The following is a 24,676-nucleotide window of genomic DNA, read 5'->3' as shown; positions in this document are numbered from 1 at the left end:
GTAGAAGAGGAAATGTGAATACTGTATGGAAACAAAAACAATAATACCAGTAATAACAAATTAATTTAATTAACAGAATGACAACAAAAATTACTATTATTTTATTCAAAAAATACAGTATAATAATATTGGCAATAACAATTAAATAACAGTAAAGTGATGATAATATCCAATATTTTTGGTATTTCACAGTACAATAATGCCTTCCTCATGACAGTTCCCTCAGCTATGCCATTTCCCAACTTATAGCCCTTGAGTAAAGCTATCAGCTGAATTATCACAGGCAGAATAAATCATGAATACACAAACAGATTTTGAATGAAATAATGAAAATCGCAAGTTGTCGCATGCAACACATCATTTCAGATTTTCAGTGAATATAGTAGATTTCAATCTGAGGAGATTTACAGCTGTTTATTGATTCCAATTGATCACAAATAATCAATTGGAAAGAAATGGCGAGAAATGCGGTAGACTCTGATGCCTAATCGCATCAGATGATAGGAAGTTGCTCAAGCATGGAGAATATTGATTCTTAAAAGACATGCACGAATAGTGTGCTGAAGTACTTTCAGTAATGTGGTAGAAAATAGCATTAATGATTGCCTTTATTCTCTTTAACCTAAGCATCAGATTTTGTTTAATACAATTGAATTGAATATTTAAATTCAAATGAAAACGAGCAGAGAAAAATCAGACAACTACAATCACATAGTAATATAGTACCACATTTGTATTTTGGTTTGATTTAGGTCAAGTGTAGCAATTACTGTAATTACAGTAGTTATTCTCATCATTAGCTTTATTTCTTTTTTGTTGTCATCACAGCATTAATTTGTCGACATGAATATACTGTATGTAGTGCAATAATGCTGTAAATATATCATTTTATCAGTTGCTATGTCACGCAAAATTAGGCTAGGTATACTGTAGGCATATCAAATATAAATAATAATATTGTAAAATAAAATAATGGGTTAGCATCCCCTCCCTACCATCAAAGAGGCCACTGACCCGATTTCTTTTTTTTTACAAAACACTCACAAACTCCATTTGTGATTTAATATGGGTTTGTTTACCACCCGTCCACGTGCTAGCCAGACCACATGGCATCCATGTTGCCAGTTGTGTCAAATTATATAGCAATAATTGCATTATGACTGTTATTCCAGGGAGATGTACACCATCTCCCTGGTTTTTATGTAAAGTTTCTGCTTGCTGTAGATGAATTATATAAATTCTTGTATCCAATTTTGGTCTCTGTTGTTTTCTTCTTCAATTTTTTGTATTTTTCCTTGCGAGACTATTTTTTTCATGTTCAACACAAGAAAAGAAAAAAAAAACATCCCACCCTACCATGAAAATTGATAACATAAGGATGCAAACCAATTCTATTTTTTTACATGACCTTATCATTTTTACTGTCAGTAATACCAATTATTTAAATTATCTTTCTATTTAAAAAAAAAAAAAAAAAAAAAAAGGATGAGAAACTCAATCTCTGCTATAAAATTATTCCCATGCATGCTTTCACTCAATAGGTTTAAGTTTACAAAGTCAATCAGTCATTTTTTAGGATCAAATTATTGACGAGGTGTTCAATACACCGTCGGTATAATAGAGGTGTATTTGACCAGGCCCTTCCCACTCAATTTCATCAAATCAAAAGTAAACATTCTGCACTGTGTTGAGCCTAGGCCTAGCTCAAAACGAAGCATTTTCAAAAGTATGAATGAAATATACTAAACGCAAACAGAAAGAAACAAGATTTAAATTTAGTAATCAGTATAGTAACACTTACCTTGTGCTGATATGGTCGATAAAAATCCAAATTTGTACTGTATTTATATCTTTTTCAGTTCAACGCTCCCGTTACTTCGCTCTTGCGATCAGCAGGTTCTTCTCGCTTGGCTGCGCTCTAACTTCACGACTCTCGCTCTACTTCCGCTCTATTGTAACAGCTAGACTTTTTTCCAGCCGCTGCAAAGTTCTGGAGTTGGATGGGGATGGTCTCGGTGAGGTAAACTATGGGTAAAATCATAAATAATAAATAAGAATTCAATATGTGAATTCTTTATTTTGTTTTATTTAAGTTATTAGGCTAAAATAGTACGTTTTCCTCGTCAAACAATTAACAAACCTTAATTTTTGCATTAAGTGAAATTAATAAATTAGAGAATAGTAAATTTTATTATGACTTTAAGCAAAAATGTCCCTTAAGTAACTTTTTGTCTTACTTTCGTCATTGGCCAAGTTATTTTGCCTTGTGATTTCTGGTAGTTTCATCCTTGTTAAGTTTGAAATTTGGCAACAAATCAATCTTCAACGAATTAGCGCAGTGGCGCCAAAAATTTGTCAACAAGGGGTCCGACATCGACGGATGGGTCTGAGGCACTGGGGCCGACAAAGCCTCGCAACAGCCCAGAATAAATGCTCCCTTGTAGGGGTTGACGGGAAGAGTTTTTATGGCTTAGTATAGTCCAAAATGTGCTTTTTGACCAAAATATTAGGGATTGGCAGTCAAAATAACGTTATTTGGATAGGCAGTTATTTTTTAAAATTTTTGATCTGACGACCTCCTGTCCGAAGTGGCGTCACTGCAACTAATCAATCAATCAACAAATTATTCAATCACTAATCAATCAAAAAGTCAAAAAATCAATTAATTAATTAATCAGTCAATCAACCAATAATCAATCAATCAATTTTGGATTAATTTTATGAATTTTACTTGTTTAGACAGGATTTATATATAAAGGTATCTATATTAATAAACCTTTTTCATGGCAGATGAACAAAATAGTACATTAAACAATGTTAGTTTCAATAAAAATCTTTAGATAAGTATTTTGTTTTGCTGAATTTCAATTCATTGACATGTATTAAAAAACAATATTCTAAGCGGTTTTTCTGACATTTGCAGAAAAAGAACATCCAATCGATTCATCCCCGATGACGTCAGTGCAAGATAGTCCTCATTAGAAACGAATGGATGAACAGACTAATAACCTTTGACACCAATGTATATATACAGAGCAGCGCGCCCGCGAGTGGGTTTGTGCGCTGTATAAATTATTTAAAAAGACAGTTATGATATATAGGCTAGGTTTACAAGTATTTGATTGTTGGTGTGTTTACTTTACGCTTTGAAATTGTTTGTTGTTAAGTATTTGTAAAGTGTATTTGCATTCATGAGATAGATTTCTCTTTTTTGTGCGGTTTTGGCTAGGGCCTAGGCCCTAGCATCAGACAGATTCAGCAGAGTAACTAAATGCTACTCAGTCAGCCAGACCAGAGCTGAGGTCCTGGCTAGCTCGCCTAGACCCAAGTACTGCGCCTAGCTAGTCCACTCTGAATGAAGCTAGGTAGGCACAGTCTAGGCCTAGTTAGTTGAGTTTAGACCTGATTAGCGCTGATAGGACTCGCTTATCTATCATATTTTAATATAGTAACTATTTTAACTATTAATTAAGACCTGCACGTGGTGTGGAATATCCTTCGTGCAAAAATTTGGCTAAGCTGGCATAGAAATCCGTCCATGCATTTCAGAAAAAAGGGCTGATTTCCTCGCTGATTTTGCCGAAAATTAGGCTTTGATCTTAATTTTATATAACCAATGTAGTTATGCAGTTGTTGTTACGATTTTGTGCACATTCCAAGGGATTTTTGGCGCAAATTTTGAGCTAGTTTTTTTTTTGTATCATCCACACAATTAAAAAACTTCACAGTATGGGCCCTGCCTGGCCTTACTCAAAGTGAACAGGCTAGACTGAGTTAATTACCAACATGCCTACAACAATCCACATTAAAGGTCTGCCGTATTGTAGCACAGGGAATACAAACCCCAGCCCAGCTTAAGACCTGAACAAACAAATCTGCATTTTAAAAATGTGATGATTTCCTCAAAATTTAACATTTTAAGATTTTACTTTTCCTAAATTTATGTTTTGTAAACTACAGCAGTTCTTGAAATCATGGATAAAGGTGAAGATGGCACTGACGGGACACCTAAACCAGCACCTGAAGAGGGAAAGTATTTCTGTAACATCTGTTCTTTGGATTATTCAACGGAAAGTCAGTTTTCAGAACATAAGTGGTCAAGTCTTCATCATAATCAGATGGAAAAAAGCTATGGAAGGTTGGCTGTTATTTAAAGAATACCATAATACCTTGAATTGAAGCCCATCTCAAATTGAAGCCCCCTTTGTAGTTTGCAAAATTAGCCTTGAAAAGAAGCCAATGGGCTTCTTTTCAAGATAGCATATGGCTTCTTTTTAAGATAGTACAGTACATACACTGTACATGAATTTCAGAAAACAAAATAAATCAAATACAAGCTTGGTTTATACAGTAGGTTAGGTCATTTAATGCCAGTTAAATACACTCAATGATACATACAGATTGATGTTACAGTGGCCTTATTTATTGTTTTATAGTACAAATTCGCAAAATTTCAGCATGCATTTTGAAAAGAAGCTCCCCTCTTTACTTCAAAAGTAGTCTCGAAAAGAAGCCCATCTCGAAAGGAAGCCCATCCAAAGTTTGCAAAAAGGAAGCAGCCCAGGGCTTTAATTTGAGGTTTTATGGTATTATAAAATATAGAAATTACGAGTATATGATGTTGTGTAAAATTATTTGAGGTTTGAGGAGTGGAGTTGTTTATTTTGCCATATGAAAGATACAATATGACCCTAAATTGAAATGCAAGTACATTAACCAACAAGACACATCTGCTTTTGACCTTTAAATGATATTTTATCATTTTTTTCTGGTTATATTCATACAATCTTTGTACTGTAATATTAGTGTAACCAAAGCTTATATTGCCATTCCAGACTTCTTAAGTGCTATAGAACTTCCGTAGCTGCTATAAAACTTTTGCCTAATTACAGACGTATTTGAATAGGATAAAATACTGAGAAAATTTATCATAGGCCAAGACCCATAAATAATATAGGTCTAAAGTCCAAAACAAATGACTTTTCCATTAGGATCTGTGGTTACATTGTCCCTAGACAACTCATACTTGTCAGATTACTGATAAATTATTGTGAAAACTAAGAAAAATTGTCCTGTAAATCTTCATCCTGTCCTATTTCTTTGAAATTCCACATCTTTTATAATCCTGTACCTGTAATTTAAAGTACAGTAAGCAATCCATATTTGCACGCAAGACAGATTATTAGGTGCTACGGAAATTTTGAATGTACTGTGGATGTTTGAAGACATGGTTGCATTTTACTAACTTGAGAAATCTACCATATTAGGGGTTTCTTCATCATTGCTTGGTCTGCCATTTTAAATTTTTACAATCATGCTTTCTTTTTACCATTCTAGGGTTTCTGCATCATTGTCTGCTCCACAAAATTGTATCTTGTACCTTTAGCCTACAGTATACAGTACTTAAAACTTAATTTAAATATAATTATTTCCATTCTGGGGTATTTTTACATCATTTGTTCCATTGTCATTTAAATCTTGTCTGCATCATGTTGCTTTGTTTTTTCATTAGGGGGTTTACTCACCGTTGTCTGCTCTGCCAGTTTGAATCTTATGGCATTGGTGAATACTCAAAGCACATCTTTGAAGAGCAGCACAAGGATGCTTTTAAGAAATATAAAGCAGAAGCAAAGGCTGCTAGATTGGCTAAACAGCGAGCTGCTGACTTAGCTGCAAAACAAGCAGCAAAAAGGAAGGCAGCACAAAAAATTCACAGCCAATGGAAACATAGGTACATTTGGAAAACTATCCTTATGTTTAAATTGTGCTTGGCATATTTTTGCCTAAATAAATATTAATAACAATAAGGGTGAATTTCTTATTTTTTACATTATAAGTATTTTGTAAAATCACAATATTACTAGGTTAAACATTTTTTATTCACTACTTTTCTGATAAACCTAAACATAACTACATTGAAATTGAAAAATAATTTTCCAGTTGAAAATAATCCATTGGTTAAATGCATGTTACAGCATAATAAAACTAAAGCAATCTCTCAAAAGGTCCTCCATATTTTCTCCCCTTGTTAAATTTTTAATTTTATTAATTTACACTCACTTGCTTTTGCTCTATTGTCCTCTTCCATCTATTTTGTCATGCTCATCTAACTTGCTATTAGTTTATAGTGAGTATTCCTTTTAGTGTGCTGCTCCTCTAAGCTTTGAATGCCTTCCATTCAATAGGTAGTTTTCGCCGCACGACGTTAACCTTAACTTTAGTACCTTAACCTTAACTTTGACGTTAGTACTCAACATACAACGCGATAACTCCGCCCCTTTTGTAAACAAATCGTAATACGCATGCGGAAATTCTGAAATTAACGTACTCCGCAACGCAAGATGAATAAATTATGACGTTAAGGTTAACGTTGTGCGGCGAAAACTGTCTGGGAGTCATGAATAAAGAGAAGTTTAAATTCACCCTGTGAATTCACCCATATGTTTTTCATCTACTGTTATTTCCTGTAGACTGGAGAAATCACCAAAGCAAAGACCAGTATCTTCACATGCAAGGTTTAGGAATGCACCTCATAGACAAATGGAGTGGTCAGGACATTATAATCCTCAAATTGGAAATCCTTTCACAAGACAGAATCAATTGTATAATTCATTTAATCAACCAATGTTTAGAACACAGCCTGTAAACCAGTGGCAAGCAGGTCATAGTGGAAATAATTACTGTTATGATCGTAGAGACAATCATTATTGGCAGTACAATGGAAATACTAAGTGGATGAATGATCGCAGTAAATGGAACTACCAGGTGCCAAACAGCACTCAAAATTTTTTTGTTAGGCCTCCAATATTTACAACTCCCCTAGGGTCAAACAGTATTCAGAATTTTGTTGCTAGCCCTCCAGTATATACAGCTCCTCAGGGGTCAAAAATTTCCCCAAAAAATAACGCTGTTACCACTTTGTCAGCTAAGCATGATAATCCAATAAATGACAAAGTTTCTACAAGTAGCCCTGAAGCCACTTCATCAGCAAAAACTCTGTCCAATGCAATTAATTCAACAAGTCACAAGGAATTTACAAGTTCAGTGAAAGTTAGTCTTGAAGCCACTTTTTCTGCGAAAGATAAGTCTAATGCAGTTAATTCAACAGATAAGTATCCTACAAGTTTTGAGAAAGCTACCCCCAAAGCCACTTTGTCAGCAAAAGTTAAGCCCATTGCAATTAATTCAAACAATCTCAAACATTCTACAAATTCGGAGAAAGCTACCCCTGAAGCCACTTTGTCACCAAAAGCTAAGTCCAATGCAATCAATTCAACAAATCACAAAGATTCTACAAGTTCTGAGAAATCTAGCACTGAAGCTACTTTGTTAAAGAAAGCTGCATGTGAAACAAAAATCAGCATGAATACAAAAGTTATTCCAAAATCCATTTCCAAAGTGACTGCACAACCTGATACTGCATTGTCAACAAAAGGGAACAAGTGTACAACAATATTTCAGAGAGATAGCACCGCACCCTCATTGTTAGGGAAAACTCATTCTAATGTTTCAAATTCTGATATTGGTATCAAAGATAATACAATATTACAGAAACCTATCCCCAATTCTGCTCTATCAAAGAACTTAAAATCTACAGAAGGAAGCAAGTATAAATCTGTTTTCCAGAAACAGACCCAAAATGATACCAAAATGTCTGAAAGCAGTGACACAGGTTTTATTCCAAAGGCTACTACAAATTCCTTGACAAAGATACATGAAATGCATTCCAGAAAAAATGTTGACAAGGCAGATGACTCTCTCAGTGAACGATGTATATTTAGAAATTCAATTGCTATTGGCAGTGGTGACAATTCAAAACCTGATGATATACAGGAGAAACTTGTGACAAATGCATTAGTCCCAAAGGGTGTTCCAAACAAAGACAGATCAATTAGCGATGTTAGTTGTCATCTATCTAGTGATCTAACCAAACACAGTAGGCCTACTGATAATATCAATGCAGAGATGAACATTAATTCTGAAACAAATAGAGAACCATCTTTAAGCGACATTCTTAAAAAAGATTTAGAAACAAGAAAAGAACTGTCTTTAAGTGATACTGTCATTAAACATATCTCAAAATCTTTAAAGCCAAATATTGGTGCATCCCGTAGTAGACTCCATGCTGGAATGCGCACACAGATCGAAAATACCGAAACAACATTACAACAGAAACTGGTGCAAATATTAAGCTTGTCCAAGTCAAAACATACTCAAGAAACTGAGATTGCAAAATTAAAACAAATTTCAGGGCCTCAAAAACGGTTTCGAAAGAGGTATGGACTGCAGTTTGGATCATGTGATGGACAAACAGATGATATGCAAGAAAATTCAGAAAATCAATTACTTGAGATTGAGAATCTAAGTGACTGCAATTTTACTGATATGAAAATCCATGAGGATCCAGAGCTGATGGCTCAGTTAAAAGCATTTGCAGAAGATGGTGAAAAGAGTAACTTCTGTGATGATTTATCTGCTATTGATATTAATTCTGGTAGAAGTACCACTCCATCTACATTTAGCACAACTGGTGTTTGCATCAAGCAGGAACTCATTGAACCATTAGAAAATGTTGTCCAGGAGGTTACTAATCAAGTTTATGAACCTACAAACATTTCAGAAAATCTGTCAAGTATGAAAGAAAAAAGTAAAAGAGTAAGTAAATCTGATAAACAAAGCAAATCCAACAATTTACTCATAAACTCAAAGCAGTGTTACCAGCAAAATCAATTGTCAGTTGTCTCTGAAGATTTACCATTTGTTGACATCATTTCTGGTAAAACTAGCACTCGATCTACTTCTAGCACAACACCTGGTGTTTGCATCAAACAAGAACCCATTGAACCATTAGAAGATGTTGTTCAGAAGGTTACTAAGCAAGTTTATGAACCTACGAACATTTTAGAAAATCTGTCATCAGGTATGCAAGGAAAATATGAAAGAATAAGTAAAACTGATAAACAAAAGAAACCTAACAATTTACCTATAGACTCAAAGCAGTGTTACCAGAAAAATCAATTGCCAGTTGTCTCTGAAGATTTACCATTTGTTGACATCAATTCTGGAAATACTAGCACTCCATCTATTTCTAGCACAGTAACTGGTGTTTTCATCAAACAAGAACCATTAGAAGATGTTGTTCAGAAGGTTATTAAGCAAGTTTATAAACATACAGACATTTCAGAAAGTCCGTCATCAGGTATGAAAGAAAAGTGTAAAAGAGTAAGTAAAACTGATAAACAAAACAAAACCAATAATTTACTCATAGACTCGAAGCATTGTTACCAGCAAAATCAATTGCCAGTTGTTTCAGAAGATTTACCATTTGTTGACATCAATTCTAGTAAAACTCGCACTCCATCTACTTCCAGCACACCAACTGGTGCTTGCATGAAACAAGAACCCATTGAACCATTAGAAGATGATGTTCAGAATGTTACTAAGCAAGTTTATAAACCTACAGACATTTCAGAAAGTCTGTCATCAGGTATGAAAGAAAAATGTAAAAGAGTAAGTAAATCTGATAAAAAAAAGAAAACAGACTCGAAGCATTGTTACCAGCAAAATCAATTGCCAGTTGTTTCTGAAGATTTACCATTTGTTGACATCAATTCTAGTAAAACTAGCACTCCATCTACTTCTAGCACACTAACTGGTGCTTGCATGAAACATAAACCCATTGAACCATTAGAAGATGTTGTTCAGAAGGTTACTAAGCAAGTTAATGAACTTACAAACTTTTCAAAAAATCTGTCATCAGGTACGAAAGAAAAAATAAGTAAAACGTTTAGTAATGAACAAAAGGAAACCAACAATTTACAAATAGACCTGAGGCAATATTACCAGCACAACCAAATGCCAGATGTCTCTAAGAATTTACATTTTCTTGATGTCAATTCTGTTAAAACTGCCACATCATCTACTTCTAGCACAACTGGTGAGGCTATTAGTGATAAACAGAAGAAACCCCACAACTTTGCTATAGAATCAAGTCATTCTTATCAGCAAAATCAAGTGTCTTTGGTTACTGGCATTCAAATCAAAAAAGAATCTTTGGCTTATAGCGAAGCTGCTTATGCAGATACCAATACATTTTTTGAAGCAAGTTCAGAACTTAGTGTTCAGACAGATGCAGCTATTAAGACCAAAAATGTATCCACAACAGATTTTGATATTTTGCGAGAAAATATATACCAGCAGACACATAATATAATGTCAATGGAAAAATCAGACTTGATGAAATGGAAGAATAGAAACAACAGTAGTGGAATCAAAGCTCAACAAGATAGAGAAATAATTGTAAATAGAAAAGTAGAAAATGGACAAAGTGCTTTTACAAAAATAGATGCAAGTAGTAAATATTCTTGCAAAGTACAATTAGAAAGACTTGACATGCCTGGTGTTGTTAAAGGGGAAGTGACTGCTATACAAGAAGACTGTCAGATATCAGCAGTATCTAAGGAAAAACAGAAGACAGAAGATGGAGTTACAAGAAGGAAAACAGATACACATAAAGTAAGAACAGTGTTATACTTTCTAGTGTTAACTGTTTTAGTATTTGTTGAATTTTTCATTAAACTGACTTTAAATGTCAGTCTTGGACATTCTTTTTTACTAATATTACAAATTATCTTTCATAGGGAGTTGAGCGTGTATTTTCTGGTGCAGAAGGAAGCCATGCAACATCGGATCTGTCTTTAGTCAGATGTTCTCAAAGTTCACCAGTTCCTGTTGAGGTAGGATCATCTTGTGCGGCAGAAAAACTGAAAACTATGGACCAGACTTCAGCTGCCGCAGGAATTCAGAGTGATCTGGAAAAGCTTTTTAACATTTCGTTAAGGGAAGAGTCCTTGCATCAGAAGATGAAAGAAATGGAGAAAAATATTCAAAAATTGAAAGATGTTATTCTGAAGAATCAGATGGATTTGAACAATGTACAATCAGCTAAACAACAGGTATTAAAAATTCTTAATTTTGTTTATTCTAACTCTTGACAGGGACATATCCAGGGGTGAGCTGTGGGAGCTGCAGCTCCCCCCCCCCTTTCCCTTTGTACACAGTAATAAAATTTTAAAGCTTGTTTTTGAACCAATACAAATTCTTTTTTTTTTTAAGGAAAAAAGGAAAATATATTCAAATTGAAGTATGAGAGTGTCATTTCCGGCCATCTAGAGGTGCCCTAATCATAAATTTTCTTACCTCAGCCCCAACCCTGGTGCAGCTGAGGTGGGTGGTTCCTCAGTCGGTGAAAGTCCCTACCTGGGTCACCTCTCTTTAGAATTTCTGGATCCGCCATTGTTGATTTATTATAATTATTGTGCGCCTACTAATATTATTTATGATGCGTCTAATGCAATTTTCACATTCAGAGCGCGCTATTTCATAGGGAGGTTCGTCCCCCTGGGCCCCGCCGGAGTCCTACGTACCTCGCATAACGGCCCCTTTCAAAATCCTGGCTACGTCTCTCACTCTTGACCAATCTGTTGATGCATGTTCATGCTTATTTTTTTAGCAATGTTTTCTCCGACATATTTATTTGTATTTTATATTTTTACCATTTAATTTATTTTACTTTTTTATTTAGTTCATTTAATTTTTTTCAATCATGCCTAAATGAGTTTTTCATTTTATTTATAATTATTAAATTCATATTACATGTATTTAGAGATTCATTTATTATGGCATTGACTGATCAGTGAATTGATGGATTAAAATGCAATGGATTTAAAACTAAATATGAAAAAAGTTGTGCATTTACAATTTGATTTTATCATCTATAGTTGGACGGAGAACTCCAAAGTCTTCGAGGAATGCGTATGAATATTTTAGAAGGTAATATATTCATTTTTACATTTGAAATGTGAATTTTATGAAACTGAATATAAGTGTAATTACATTTCTACAATTTATGACTGACAATAATTGCATTTCACCATGTGAAATTAAACAGCATTCACAGTTAGATTCCTGTGAAATTCAAGGATTTTTTTCCTCACAACTAAATATAATTCTACATCCTAAGTTCCAAAAGGAGACTTAGTTTGTGGTAAAATAGTTTCCATCCTTTAATGGATGGGTGTACTTGTTAGATATAAAAGACAAAAACAGAAAGCAAAAAAACTACACAGGGTTGATAATGGCATTCTGAAGACCTTATATTACTAAATCTGATTCATACACTAGCTGCGCCTAATATAATGTTCCTGTATTAAATATTGTGCTTCTGTCATAGGTGCAAGAGGGCGGGGTGAAGACATGAGTAGTTTACCTAAAGTTGAGAAAGTCTCAAACCGTAAGAGGCAGTACACAGCTGATGTATTTAGAAATTCCTTGGCACATGTTGAACCAGAAATCATAAAAGATGTCACTGATAAGGACAACGAAATATCCACAACATTTAAAGAATCTCAAGTAAAAAAACCATGTAGTACCAGAGTTGAACAAAAGAAATATAAACCAGAAAGCCAGCTGGTTAGAACTGATGCCTCTTGCAGTGATGCTGACACTACTTCATATCCTCCAGCCATTGTTCTTTCAACTGGGGACCAAAATATTGACATGCAGTCCGTAATATCTGTACTGTCAAATCCCCACATCTTACAGCAGATCCAATATAACTTTAACCAGTTAAATCAGATGCCTACAGAACCTGAAAAAGAAGCATTGATTGTCACTATACCTGAGAATGGGAGTGTACCAAATGCTGCTCCAGAAGATCATGCCATGGAAGAGGATCCCTTGGAAGAAAAAGTATCTGACAAGAAAGCAATCATTTTTGATGTACCCAAGAGTGGAATTTTACCACATTTCCCTCCATACAATCATACTATCAAAGAGAAAAAAGAAACAAGGAAATTAAGGAAGAAAAGAAAAGTACTTTCTAGTGATGAAGATAATTTGGAGGGTCCAATGACTCGTAATTCAAAACGTATTAAGACCATGAGAGAATCCAAGATTCTCGCAAAGAAAACATTGATGGAAGAACCGGAATGCTGTATAGAAACCACCTCAAAGAAGAAATCTTGTAATACACCAGCTATTGATCCTAAGGGACATACACATCTTTCTAAGAAGCCATCTGAGACACGGACCAAACAAACATCTAAGCAAGTAGGGAAAAGAAAGTCTGATAATCTTTCTGGAAAGGACTCTGAAGAAGCATTTTCTGAGGAGTCATCTGACAAAGACCCTGGAACATCTAGAAAGTTAAGGGTGAAACCATCTCCAATAGAGTACCCGGCAAAGAAACGATCATCTAAATTACCGAAGAAACAGGCAGAGAACTTGGCACAGTTAGACACTAAAGAAACACCTAAGCTAAGTAAGAAATCAGAAAAGAAAGAGAGATCATCACCAAAGAAAGATAATTTGACAAAAAGATACAAAAAACTAGGGTAAGATTATATATGTCTATCAATTTTTAAATTTCGTATTTTTAACGTAGTTTTAACTGTGCATGCTCGTATCTAAGGTCAATCAACAAACACCTATTTTTGCTCATGATGTCATAATGTATTGTGCCTGTAGTCTTTAAATCTAATACCCTATTCAGACTAGACTCTGCATTGCGACCGGTTGCGATGTAATCGGTGGTAAACAGTTGTAATCCAAATTGTTCGCAACCATTCGCAAACTTGACAGCATTCAGACACCTTTTTACTTTGATACTTTACATCACTAGCAACGATATAGGTCGTCCTGTTTTGTTTGACCTCAGCCAATTAGTGGAATCCGTTGCGATCGGATTGCGTGGAAATCAGGAGTAGATAAGATTGTAGCACCCAATCGCAACGGGTAACAATTGCGAAATTGATTACTTATCGACTACCATTGGTGAGCTTTCAGACACGATTTTACTTTGCGATTGGGTGTCGCAGTTGCTGCAACCGATCGCAATGTGAAGCTAGTCTGAATGGGGTATTAGTGTCTGAAATTTCATAGTCATGATGTGCCTATATATGGTCATGATGTGCCTATATATGGTCATGATGTGCCCATATATAGTCATGATGTGCCTATATATGGTCATGATATGCCTATATATGGTAATGATGTGATGTCATCATGACCATCTTTAGGTATGTCACATGTTTTTGTCAAATAAAATTTGATAGTTTGGACAGGACTTTATATAAATTTGCTAACCAATCAAATATAGACAATATATAGAGTATTTTTGACAATAGATCTCTGTTAGAATTAATATATTGTTTCTTGCGGTCAGGGAATCCAATGGAAAACCAATATGTATACAAAAACAAATGCTTTAAAATAATAAACTTTTTCTTCAGGAAAAATATTGATAAGCAGAGCCTGCTTGATGAGATGATGAATGAAGCAAACTTGAGGTTCATAAATTGTGACGAGGAATTACTAAAAATTGAGATTATGGAGGGCAATCTGTATTGTGTTTGCAGAAATAATGCTGTTAAGGCCTACAGTTTAGAGGTAAATTTCTTTCTGTTGGTTTAAGACCTGATAGGCTTATGCACTTGTCAGTTGTTCTTTTTGTTTGCACTTCTCCAAACTTCCATGGAAATCTGCTTATTGGTATGCATGCGTAGTGCTTCCATCAAGTAAGCTTACCTACTTGGCCTAGCTCCTGCCTAGCTCTACATGCTACTACAGTGGTAAGTGGCAGGGACTTAGCCAGGGCTACGTTAAAATAATGCCCCGCATTGCTGGGAAGTGGCCGGGACTTTCACATGCATTTAACCGTTTTGAAAATTACATCGCCGGCTAAGTCCCTGCTAGGCCCAGGTCCGGGACTACAATTGACAAGTGCATTAAACCACAAAGGATATTTTAAAAATCGAAATGCCTTGTTGGACATTCTAATGTGATGCCAATTATATAGCTAGTATATAATATATACAGTCAAGTCCACCTAAATGGACCAATTGGGGGGCAGGCAGAGTTTTGGGGGCGCAACCTGTTCTGTTTACAACTAGACTGCCGAACAGCAAGTGGCATTGCCCAACGAAGAATGTGTGCTTGGAAAAACATATCAGACCTAAAGAAATGCATGCAAAAACGATATAAAACTCGAAATCAATTTTATTGGTAATAATTAAATTTGCTGGGCAGTACAGCAAAACAACAGGTACTGTAAGTGTTATAAAATAATGTGTTGAATTTGCCTAGTCAAAAATATCTAGGGCTTTGATAAATTGATTAAATAGCTAGGAAATGACAACAACAATCTTGTTTGAAATGGGTTCAATTCAAGTTCTACAAACTGAACTGGGCGAAAAACTGAACATTGGAGCCGGTTCGGAGGGGTGTTTGTATTGTGAGAGTAGATTGCAACTTACGACATACGATCGTGTGAGCCATCATTCCACAGTGCGCTGTCTGAGATGTTAGTTTTGCTATGGATAACTTGTTTCCGTACAACAAGGATTGAACTGTATATTTTCCCACGGCTGTGTATTTATCCCATGTACGCTTTTAAATTTGGAACTTCGACTTGTGTGGTTGAAATTACTTTAAAATCGGCCTATCCAGACCGGAAAAGTCCGTCGATATAACCTAAATTCGACTTATAAAAATTCGAATGAAACAAACAATTTACACAGTAATGCATAGGAAAGAATTGGGACTTATTCAAAAATATGACTGACGCGAATTTTCAATTTAAACAGGGTTGACTTCGGCGGACTCGACTGTATGTTTATTTATAATGCTTTGTTAATATAAATGGTAAAGAAAAAATCTGTAAGTGTGGAATAAATCTCCTCAACTGGGATTTGAAGCCTAGATGCTTTCTACTGCTACACACACACACACACACCCACACACACACCCACACCCACCCACACACACACAGGAGCTTGTCAATTATTTAATGTTTATTTTCATATGAGGAGTATACAGTTTAAAATATTCTATTTTCAGAGCTGCCAACTGAAAGGCACCTACACTGCCAGTGATGCTGAAATTCTCAGCATAGCTTTTGTAAAGACGACGTTGTTTGTGAGCTATGCTGACCAAAAGCTCTGCGAGTTTGACTTAGAGGTAAAACTTCCAACTCTGTCTCAATCTCAAAAATGTATTGAAAAACTCTAAACTTGATTAATTATACTTGTACCTAAACATTTATATATATTTGGCCACTTGTATATTGACATTTTTATTGATGTAGCCAGCTTATTGTGTCTGAGTAAAACAAGTACTTGTAATATCGAAAGCTCCGATGACAGCAGTATAATAGAGCCAGTAGAGCTAAAAAATATCTATTAATCAATCAATCATCCTCAAGAGGGCAGTATAATAGAGCCAGTAGAGCTAAAAAATATCTATTAATCAATCAGCCTCATGAGGGCAGTATAATAGAGCCAGTAGAGCTAAAAAATATCTATTAATCAATCAGCCGAGTGTTTCTAGACCTCCTTATGAGGGCAGTGTAAAAGAGGAAGTAGATCTAAAAAGATCTATTAATAAATTAACTATTAATCAATCAGTAGTTGCATAGATGTGGAAAGTGTTAAGACCATTAAAAAGAGTAAAACCTACCCTGCAGACCACTGCAGGATAGGTTTGTAATTCTAAGACTCATTTTCATTGACATCTACCTCGCATTTCTTTTCCGTTCTTAATTAGACGCAGAAATGCATTTACGAGTACCACTGTTCAAGCAACGTGATATGTATGCACAGTAACTGGGAGAAACTTTACGTTGGTATGTTCAACGGCATCATTGCGGTTGTTAATTCAAAGGTACTTATTTAGAATGTGGTTTTTAGTGCTCTACTTGAAACATATTATTTAAATAATTTTTTTTTAAATTTCTCAAAACCAAATACAATAAACCTTTGCAAATAGAGGCGTAAAAAAATACAGGCTTAACCAACACCTACTAACTTCTTTCAAAATTACATTTTAATCCCAAAATATGATAAATATTACTTTAGTATGTAAAGAACAAAGAGGCTGCGTATGCTGTGCACTATAATTAATAAGTAGAAATGAATACCGTGAACCACCCTCTGAGCACTGCCAAAATGTATGTATTTTACATTATGTGCTATATAAATTGACAATTATTAAAATCGGAAAGGTTGTACTATTTTGTTGTTTTGGTGAAATATATACTATCTTGAAATGAAATATATGTAGTTGCTCTCTACTTCCTTAGAAACATGAGCTTATTACCAAAAACACTGTGAACAAAGATGTTCCTCTAGTTTACATAACATCAACGGTTCGAGATGCAGCCAAGGTACTGATAGTAGCAAATTACATGATCTCAATTATTGATGAAAAGACTGGTTCATTGATTGCTAAACTGAACACACATCTGAAAGCTGATGTCATTTATATGAATGTAAGCACTGTCTTTATTTTCACGAATTATTACTATTACATTATATTTATCGCCCTTCCAACCCTTCCCCTGTTTAGCTTTGATTTTGAATGCTATCCTATTATAAGCCTACAGTATGATATAATTTTAACTATTGATTGTAGTTGGACTTATTCCTCTTAAAAAACAGGTATCTTAGGTTAACTTATGAATCATGATCATAGATTTCCAGGTGTTTGTGAGAATACATGCCCACACAGCCCTCTCCCCAACCCAGACTAGGAGCCTACAGAATGATAAAAATTGGAATCTCAGTTCTGTCCAGGCATTTTGTGTGATCTGTGCCGATTTAGCAAAACACCAACTTGTATACAAAAATAATTAACATCTTAATTAATCACTTTCAATGAAAATGTGACTAATAACCTGTCTCTTTTCTTTTTATCAGTTGATTGGAGAGAGATTATACACTGCCGATACAAGAGGATTTCTTTATGTGAACAATGTAAATGTAAGTATTTCAACTCACCTCCTCATCTATTCTATTTTGTGCTGGTGCTCGTCATCGCATGCTCAGCATTTGTTCAGTCAACCGTCCAAGTGTTCATTTTCATGTTTTACATACATGGAGAACAGCAATGGGGATTGAACTTGGGGTGGGGGAAGAGATTTGCACGGTTCAGTGCACACACAGTGGCTACCACCAGTTTAACCAACAGATCTGCCATTTTCTGATCCATCAGTGGACCTTTTTGTTTGCATATTTGTGGGTTTTTTCCTTACAGAGTCCTGAAAGAAGAAGTATCGCCCTTGATTCCTCATTGACAAGTTTTCAAATCACTGAACAGTACATCATAACAGCAAGTGAAAAAAGAAGTGTTTTCAAATTTATAGATAAAAAGGTAATAAAAAGGTTAAGGTAATTTAAAAGTTAAAGTAACATGAAGGTTGATAAATGTTAAACAGCTTTTGCTGATTCACTGAATGGTTACTACAAACATTTTTTGATTTACTGTATTAATATATGAGGTAAGAAATAGGAATTTATAATTATGGTTATTCAATCTACTGTAATTCATTTTAATCAACATAACCTCCAGATGGAGAGCACAGAAGAATTCTTTTAAGAGACTAACCTTCTCATTTTTAATTGAAATAATATATAGTAGTAGGATTTTGATTTCTTTTTGTGTCCATTCTCAAAGTTAATGAAATTGTTATTTTCAGGGATTTAAAGTTCGGCTGCAGTATGCTGTTAATGGCACACCACTGCGGTGCGTACTTGTACATCAGGAAACGGTTTGTTCCTTAGACATTGTTTGATATAGCATTTGAATAATAAAGCAATAAAATAATGATAATCAAATTATAAAACAAAAAAAACACATTGATTTATAATAATAATATAACAAAATATATGATCAGAACACACTCAATTACAGACGATCCCATTAACACTTCATCTCAGCCAATTATAGGAACAGTGGAGTCGAATAGCTTAGTGGTTAAAATGCTTGACTTCTGATCTCAGGGTCCTGGGTTGAATTCCTGTGACAGCAAGACTATTTCTCACAACTAAAAAACAACTCCACTTCTAAAGCTCGTAAAGACTTTGCTGACAAAAGCATGGCAATATTTCATTTATTTAAAAAGGACCCCTGAATATCAGTTGACCTTCTAGTACACTGGAAGGAAGGGTAAACCTATATAAATATGGTTTTTAAAAAAAAGACAAGCCAAATCAGTCATTCATCGCAAATCGTGTTTCAGAGAAAATGGCCAAAACATGCTGGAATGTCAAATTTTAAAAAATCTATTTTATTGCACTAAACTAATCTTTACATATCTATACATCATTGCATGCTGTTAATTTCCCCATTTTCAATGTTAAAACAACACTTTTTAAGGATTTGAAGATAGTTTCTGCATGAGAAATGCCTGAAATTATAAACTTTGAAGGCTGATTTCTCATATATTGTTCTTTAAACAGCTGTATGTTTAAACACTTGTAACTTCATAAGGAAATGTCCGATTTGAATGATATTTTTTACCATTTTATAGCTATTATTTTACTCTCTAACACTGTATTAATAACTCAAAATCAATTTTTGCGACGAGTGACTGGTTTGGCTTGTCTTTGCCACATATGTTTATAATGTGTCATTATTTGTATAGCACTTCACACAACTAGTTCAGTCAATCAACTGTTTATTTCTTGTAGTTGATTATTGGTGGGAAACATGGACTTGTTTGTTTGTATGACCCTTGGGATCATTTCTGGTCTAAGGAATATTTATTTTATCCTAAGGTAGGAAGTTTTTTATGAGAATAATAATGATACCTGTACTGTATTGGACATTAATTTACATTTCAGTGATTGATGTTATTTTAAGTAATTCACTACTGTGCTATATTTGCAGTGGCAGATGTAAGTGGGGCCCAGGCCTCTCCTCCCCCACTAAATATTTCAAAATTTTCAAAAATGGAGAAAATTATATTAAAGTCTGGGAGTGACATTTCCAGCCATCTAGCATTGCCATAATCATAAATGTTCTTAACTCAACCCCACCATGGTTTGTGGTATAGACGCTTCATCTGTGAAGGTCCTTCCCTGAGCCCCATCTATTTCATATTCCTGGATCCACAACTGATTTGGATTATTCCATGGTTTTCATTTTTAACAAAGCACCAAGTGTTGTGGTCTGAGTCTAGCATCTAACACCCATCCTCCTCAGACATATTCAGGTGCCTATTAGCCAATTTGTAGTTAATACTGAGCATGCTCATCAAAGGTCAATCGACACAATCCTATGTCGATTTACCTTGATACGAGCATGCGCAGTTCCAACTACGAATTGTGATCAAGTAGTTAAGATGCATATTTTTGAATCTCTGGGCTCAAATCCTGTACCTAATGAGAATCTCACTAAAATCCTCAATCCTTAATTGCTATTGGACACAAATATAATATTCAAAAAAGTAATCATTAATTATATTGTTTTCTATCTTTAGCGCATGAAGGCTTATGGTTGTGTAAGGGACGCCGAAAAGAAACGCAAGTTTCTTCTTCAGACGATATAGCAACTTTAAAACCACTTGTGGCTGGAATATTAGAATGCGTTTCATATCCGTGTAAAAGCCGTCTAATGATGGGGCCAGTTGTCTATAAAATTTGACAGCATGCCTTGGTAACCAGTTACTAAACCTGTAAACAAGCAGAACTAAACTTTCAGATAAAAATGTGACCTAAAGTACAAGAAATTATTCTTATAAATTTGACTGAACGTGGTTTCGGTGATTACGAGTTTATAATCATTCCATATTCATTTGTTTTTATTAGTAATTAAAGAGGATGAATTATTTTTTTGTGAGCCAACAAAATTTTATTTAATGTATCTTTTAACTTGAAAATATATTAGGGAATTAGAAGCTACAGTGTTAATAATTATTCATTAGTTCTAAAAAATTATTACCAGGAAGTATGAAAATGATATTTGAATTAATTTGAGATACAGAACATTATTTTATTTAGAAGGTTTTTTGTTCATCCACTTTTTGTAGGAATTTCAACATTGATATAGGACACAAGCAACTTTAATTTTTTTTTTTTCAATTTTTTTATTAGATTTAAATAGGATTCAGATATATTCAGTCTCGCGTCTGGCACCAGATTAAAAAATTATCGAGACAAGAATTTTGGTTTTATGTATACTGCACTACTGTTGTTGTTCTAATGCATAAATCTATGATTTATTTGAACTTGCGTATGTGAAATTTAAATGTTTTTAGTATTATAGTATTGTTATTTTGCCTGTATGTGGTGGTAAAATGATAAATTAAATTTTCCCATTGTAATAAAGAGTCTTGAAGTGTAATTTTTTGTTTACTATGATTATCATCAGGCCCCCCCCACCTCCCTTTGGAAGGTAAAAAAAGGGAAAGAAAGAAAAAAATTGATCGCCCAAAACTCCTTACAGGGTTATTTTCGGGCATCTAGAACACAAAAATTTTGCGGGGGAAACTCCTGCACCCCCTAGGGTAGTATTATCCTAATCGGGGTCCCCTTTTGGATATCTCTGGATCCGCCCCTGATTATTCGTCTATATTATTATTTGTCTATAACGTATATATCCCGGGTATACAACCTTTTTGAGCTGGGGGCCAGTTCCAATTTGTGGAGACCAGCAGCGGGCCAACATAAATTGTGTACATTTTCTTTTATAGTGGTGAATTTTACAGTGGTTGAGTGAGCACATTTTTAACATAGATACCTCTACATTCCTGGAAATTGCATTTCAGACTCAAAAATAAGTTTTCAAAGCAGTGATTTCAACAGAATAACATGCCCCAAGCCTGCTGGTACATACATCAATTAATCCATTGTCCCCATTAGTCTACCCCTCCCCATGCCAATACCCTACACCATCAGATACAGTGAGCTACACTCAGAAAAAGCTGCTCTCTTGTAAACATAGCTAGAGAGTAGGGGTGCCTATGTGGTGTTTCTCTAAACAGAAAAAAATTTTCTAAAAATCTGCCGGAAAATTATTTATTTTTAGCAATGTTTTGCGGGCCGGATTTGGCACGCAGGCCGGGGGTTGAATCAAGGCAATTCATCAGAAGGACGCACATCTCGGGACATCAAAGGTTATAACTCTGGCATCGACATTCTATGCGCACGTGCGTCCCTACACGCTGAACGTCACAAAAACCAAAGCAACCAGACCATAAACCGTCACCGTACGTGACGATTTAACCACGCGCGTGTTAGCTGCCATGATAATCATGCGTCGTGCGGTGATTACAAAGGACTAATGATATTTTGCACTAACATTAGACTGGAATATATTCTTCATTTCGACATTAATTTTACCAAAATTGTGGTGAATTGTTGTTCATGAGACTCACTTCGCAGTAAAAATTAATAAATGTCCTGTATATACTCAAATGTTCGTTTTCGGCACATAATGCCAACATTGTCAAAATGACAGATTAATATTACATAAGAACATAAAATTTTATAAAATTCGTAAAATTTAAATTGTTATAACTTTTCATTTTCTTGGTCAATTTTCACAAATCAAATTGCAGTTTATAGAAGCATTTAACAAGCTCGCGATCAAAAAAAAATCAGATGTAACAGACATTGCGAAGTACCCAAAATTAATAAAATAAAAACTAACACCATAAAACGAATGGCACGCATAGACTAATAATTGACGGCTGTACTCGCAACTAGTACCGGATTGTCGATGCCACAGTAAAGATAAAAGGACTGTACGCACGCGCTATGTTCGTGAGCGGAGATGTGCGTCCTTCTGTTGAATTACCTTGGTTGAAAATTGGGGATATACTGTATATCAATTACGGAAGCTAGCAACAGAGGCATTGTTCATGTGGTGTTCCTTACCTCGGTATTCTTAAAACCAAGTTTAGTCATAGTTTGAGCTAAAACTTAAAAATTACATAATTTCATATTCTTAAAACTTTGACTAGCACTACAACTAAATGACGCAAACCTTGACCACAAAGATACCGCCACAGGCCGATTTGTTTTTCCCAACTCAGCTGTCTGACAACTTATGAAGACCGGCAAGGTTTAGAGGTGAATCCCCTAGCCTCAAGCACAACTTCCCAGTTTTGGCTGCCTTTATTTAATCTCTTATGAGATATTTAGGACATATTTTCCCCTTTTTCAGTCTGTGGAGATGTGGGAATATGTCCAACGGGAGATTAAGCATTCCTGTCATTTTTCTACATCAAATGATTATGCCATCATAATTATCTTTGATGGATACTGGTACATTATGGTTCACAACGTGTAGTTTGCCATATCCTGCTGCCGACAAATTAAATTACCATTGATATACTGATTGATACCCTGATTGACTGATACATTGAATCACTGTACAGGCTACAACTAGTTAGCCACACATTACCATCCTATAACTGGGTACCATGATTTATTTTAATTGCTTTAAATATTTTTTATTCTTTATCATTTATATTTTATTGTTTTCAAGTCTTTCTCTTCCTTTGAATCCATATTTCGTATTGGCTGGTTATGTCCTTCATATTCAATAGTTTTCATGTTTCTTGCTCCTTTGACTTCTCATTGCTTTTCATTCTCATTGACCGGTTTAAATCCTTCATATTCTATTGTTTTCTTGTATTTCTCAAAGTCTCTTCGTCTGTAAAAATACTTCACCTGAAAATAAAAAACATGCCTAGACTTAGTCTATAAACCTTAGCTTATAAGGGGCAAATAAACATGGCCACCAGGTACACAAGAAACAACTAAAAACCGAAAATGTGGCAAGTGAATCACAATCAAGAAAAATTCCATTCTGTGTTGCATACCCATGTTTTTGAGCAGCTGGATTCAAATGTTGTCCTGAGTTCTTTGCACTTGTCTTCACCATTACTCTCCACACATTCAAAGTAAGCATCACGAGCGTCCCAGCATTTCTTCCGTTGACCCGCATTGGGGAAGTTGTTCTCCTGTTCAGGCATATTTAGGAGTCATAGACATATATACACAGGTCAACAGTAGCTCTACAACTTTTAGGCTTTAGGCCTAGCTCAGAGAAGTAGGGAGAAGGTTGATATAGGCCTTAGGCCTACCTGTAAAATATAACAAAACGTCAAACATGAACATTTATTTGACTTATTATTATTAATTTTAACCATTCTGCTACAGAATATTCGGTGGTCATTGACGTAAATTAATTCCGTTGACACTTAAGCAAACAAGACAGTAGAGCTTATTGTTAATAATAGTGATATTTAGGATATTAGTGTTGAAATTAGTATATAAACTGTTTATTATTTTTTAATTGCAGTATCACAATTCATCAGTTTATGTACTTTTAATGAGGAAAGAAAAATTTAAAAATTAAAAATAATAAATTATGCACATTTATAAATCAACTCAAGAGACTTGGCTTGGGCTATCCTAGCGTGTCTGGGTATTCAGTTAAGGTAGGCCTAGGTAAACTTACAGGCCTAGGCCTAAACCACTTACCACCTAGGCTTAGATGCTAGAGGCCATAAATGATAATGGCAGGCCCCTCCTATCCTAACTAGCTAGACCTCTCCTTATATGAACGCGAGAGGGGGCCTAGCTAAAAGCTAGGCTCCTATTTGTTTTTATGTCATATGTCCTTGCCTAACCAGTTAATCAAGGCTCTATTCATTCAAATACTGTACTGTTTTCCCTCACTCACCCTGTTTTTAGACTACTATATTAACTGTACTATGCATTTGTTCATAACTTTAACCGCCCTGACTCCTGTCACGTTGTTGCATGCTCGAGTGTGCTCGACTCTCCCCTTCTACAAATGAAAATAAGCATACACAACATGAGCTCTG

At 35.0% G+C, this 24,676-nt stretch overlaps 2 protein-coding genes across 4 annotated transcripts; one reads left to right on the top strand and one right to left on the bottom strand.

The window, feature by feature from the left end:
• Nucleotides 1-2,997: 2,997 nt before the first annotated feature.
• On the top strand, nucleotides 2,998-21,164 carry LOC117111606. Of its 3 annotated transcripts, none has more exons than XM_033254550.1 (16): nucleotides 2,998-3,128; nucleotides 3,961-4,138; nucleotides 5,513-5,731; nucleotides 6,471-10,515; nucleotides 10,641-10,955; nucleotides 11,781-11,832; nucleotides 12,233-13,394; nucleotides 14,292-14,448; nucleotides 15,898-16,017; nucleotides 16,603-16,719; nucleotides 17,138-17,326; nucleotides 17,754-17,816; nucleotides 18,091-18,207; nucleotides 18,533-18,604; nucleotides 19,527-19,613; nucleotides 20,318-21,164. In XM_033254550.1, the coding sequence occupies exons 2-16, from the start codon at nucleotides 3,975-3,977 to the stop codon at nucleotides 20,384-20,386; spliced, it is 6,948 nt and encodes a 2,315-aa protein (XP_033110441.1). In that variant the 5' UTR covers nucleotides 2,998-3,128; nucleotides 3,961-3,974; the 3' UTR covers nucleotides 20,387-21,164. The 3 variants fall into 3 exon arrangements, with proteins under 3 accessions (XP_033110441.1, XP_033110443.1, XP_033110442.1); XM_033254551.1 differs by having other exon boundaries at nucleotides 3,026-3,128; nucleotides 3,964-4,138; XM_033254552.1 differs by lacking the exon at nucleotides 5,513-5,731.
• Nucleotides 21,165-22,696: 1,532 nt separating this feature from the next.
• LOC117111659 (cytochrome c oxidase assembly factor 6 homolog) lies at nucleotides 22,697-24,676 on the bottom strand. Its single transcript, XM_033254632.1, has 3 exons — nucleotides 24,532-24,676; nucleotides 23,666-23,929; nucleotides 22,697-23,513 (listed from the first exon to the last, which is right to left on the bottom strand). The coding sequence occupies exons 2-3, from the start codon at nucleotides 23,816-23,818 to the stop codon at nucleotides 23,418-23,420; spliced, it is 249 nt and encodes an 82-aa protein (XP_033110523.1). The 5' UTR covers nucleotides 23,819-23,929; nucleotides 24,532-24,676; the 3' UTR covers nucleotides 22,697-23,417.

This window comes from Anneissia japonica, unplaced genomic scaffold (genome assembly GCF_011630105.1).
Source record: "Anneissia japonica isolate Jap-2015-1 unplaced genomic scaffold, ASM1163010v1 scaffold287923_len1623670_cov205, whole genome shotgun sequence".
NCBI lineage: Eukaryota > Metazoa > Echinodermata > Crinoidea > Comatulida > Comatulidae > Anneissia > Anneissia japonica.
The sequence above is the reverse complement of the archived record's forward strand: the minus strand, read 5'-3'. Positions and strand labels throughout refer to the sequence as shown.

Excerpts from the sequence above, each read along its gene's own strand:
- LOC117111606 (XM_033254550.1), top strand. The coding sequence starts at position 3,975 with ATGGATAAAGGTGAAGATGGCACTGACGGGACACCTAAACCAGCACCT. Across the intron at positions 4,139-5,512 it reads ATGGAAAAAAGCTATGGAAG|GGGGTTTACTCACCGTTGTC; the intron begins GTTGGCTGTTAT and ends TTTTTTCATTAG. Across the intron at positions 11,833-12,232 it reads GCGTATGAATATTTTAGAAG|GTGCAAGAGGGCGGGGTGAA; the intron begins GTAATATATTCA and ends CTTCTGTCATAG.
- LOC117111659 (XM_033254632.1), bottom strand. The coding sequence starts at position 23,818 with ATGCCTGAACAGGAGAACAACTTCCCCAATGCGGGTCAACGGAAGAAA. Across the intron at positions 23,514-23,665 it reads CCAGCTGCTCAAAAACATGG|GTGAAGTATTTTTACAGACG; the intron begins GTATGCAACACA and ends TTTTATTTTCAG.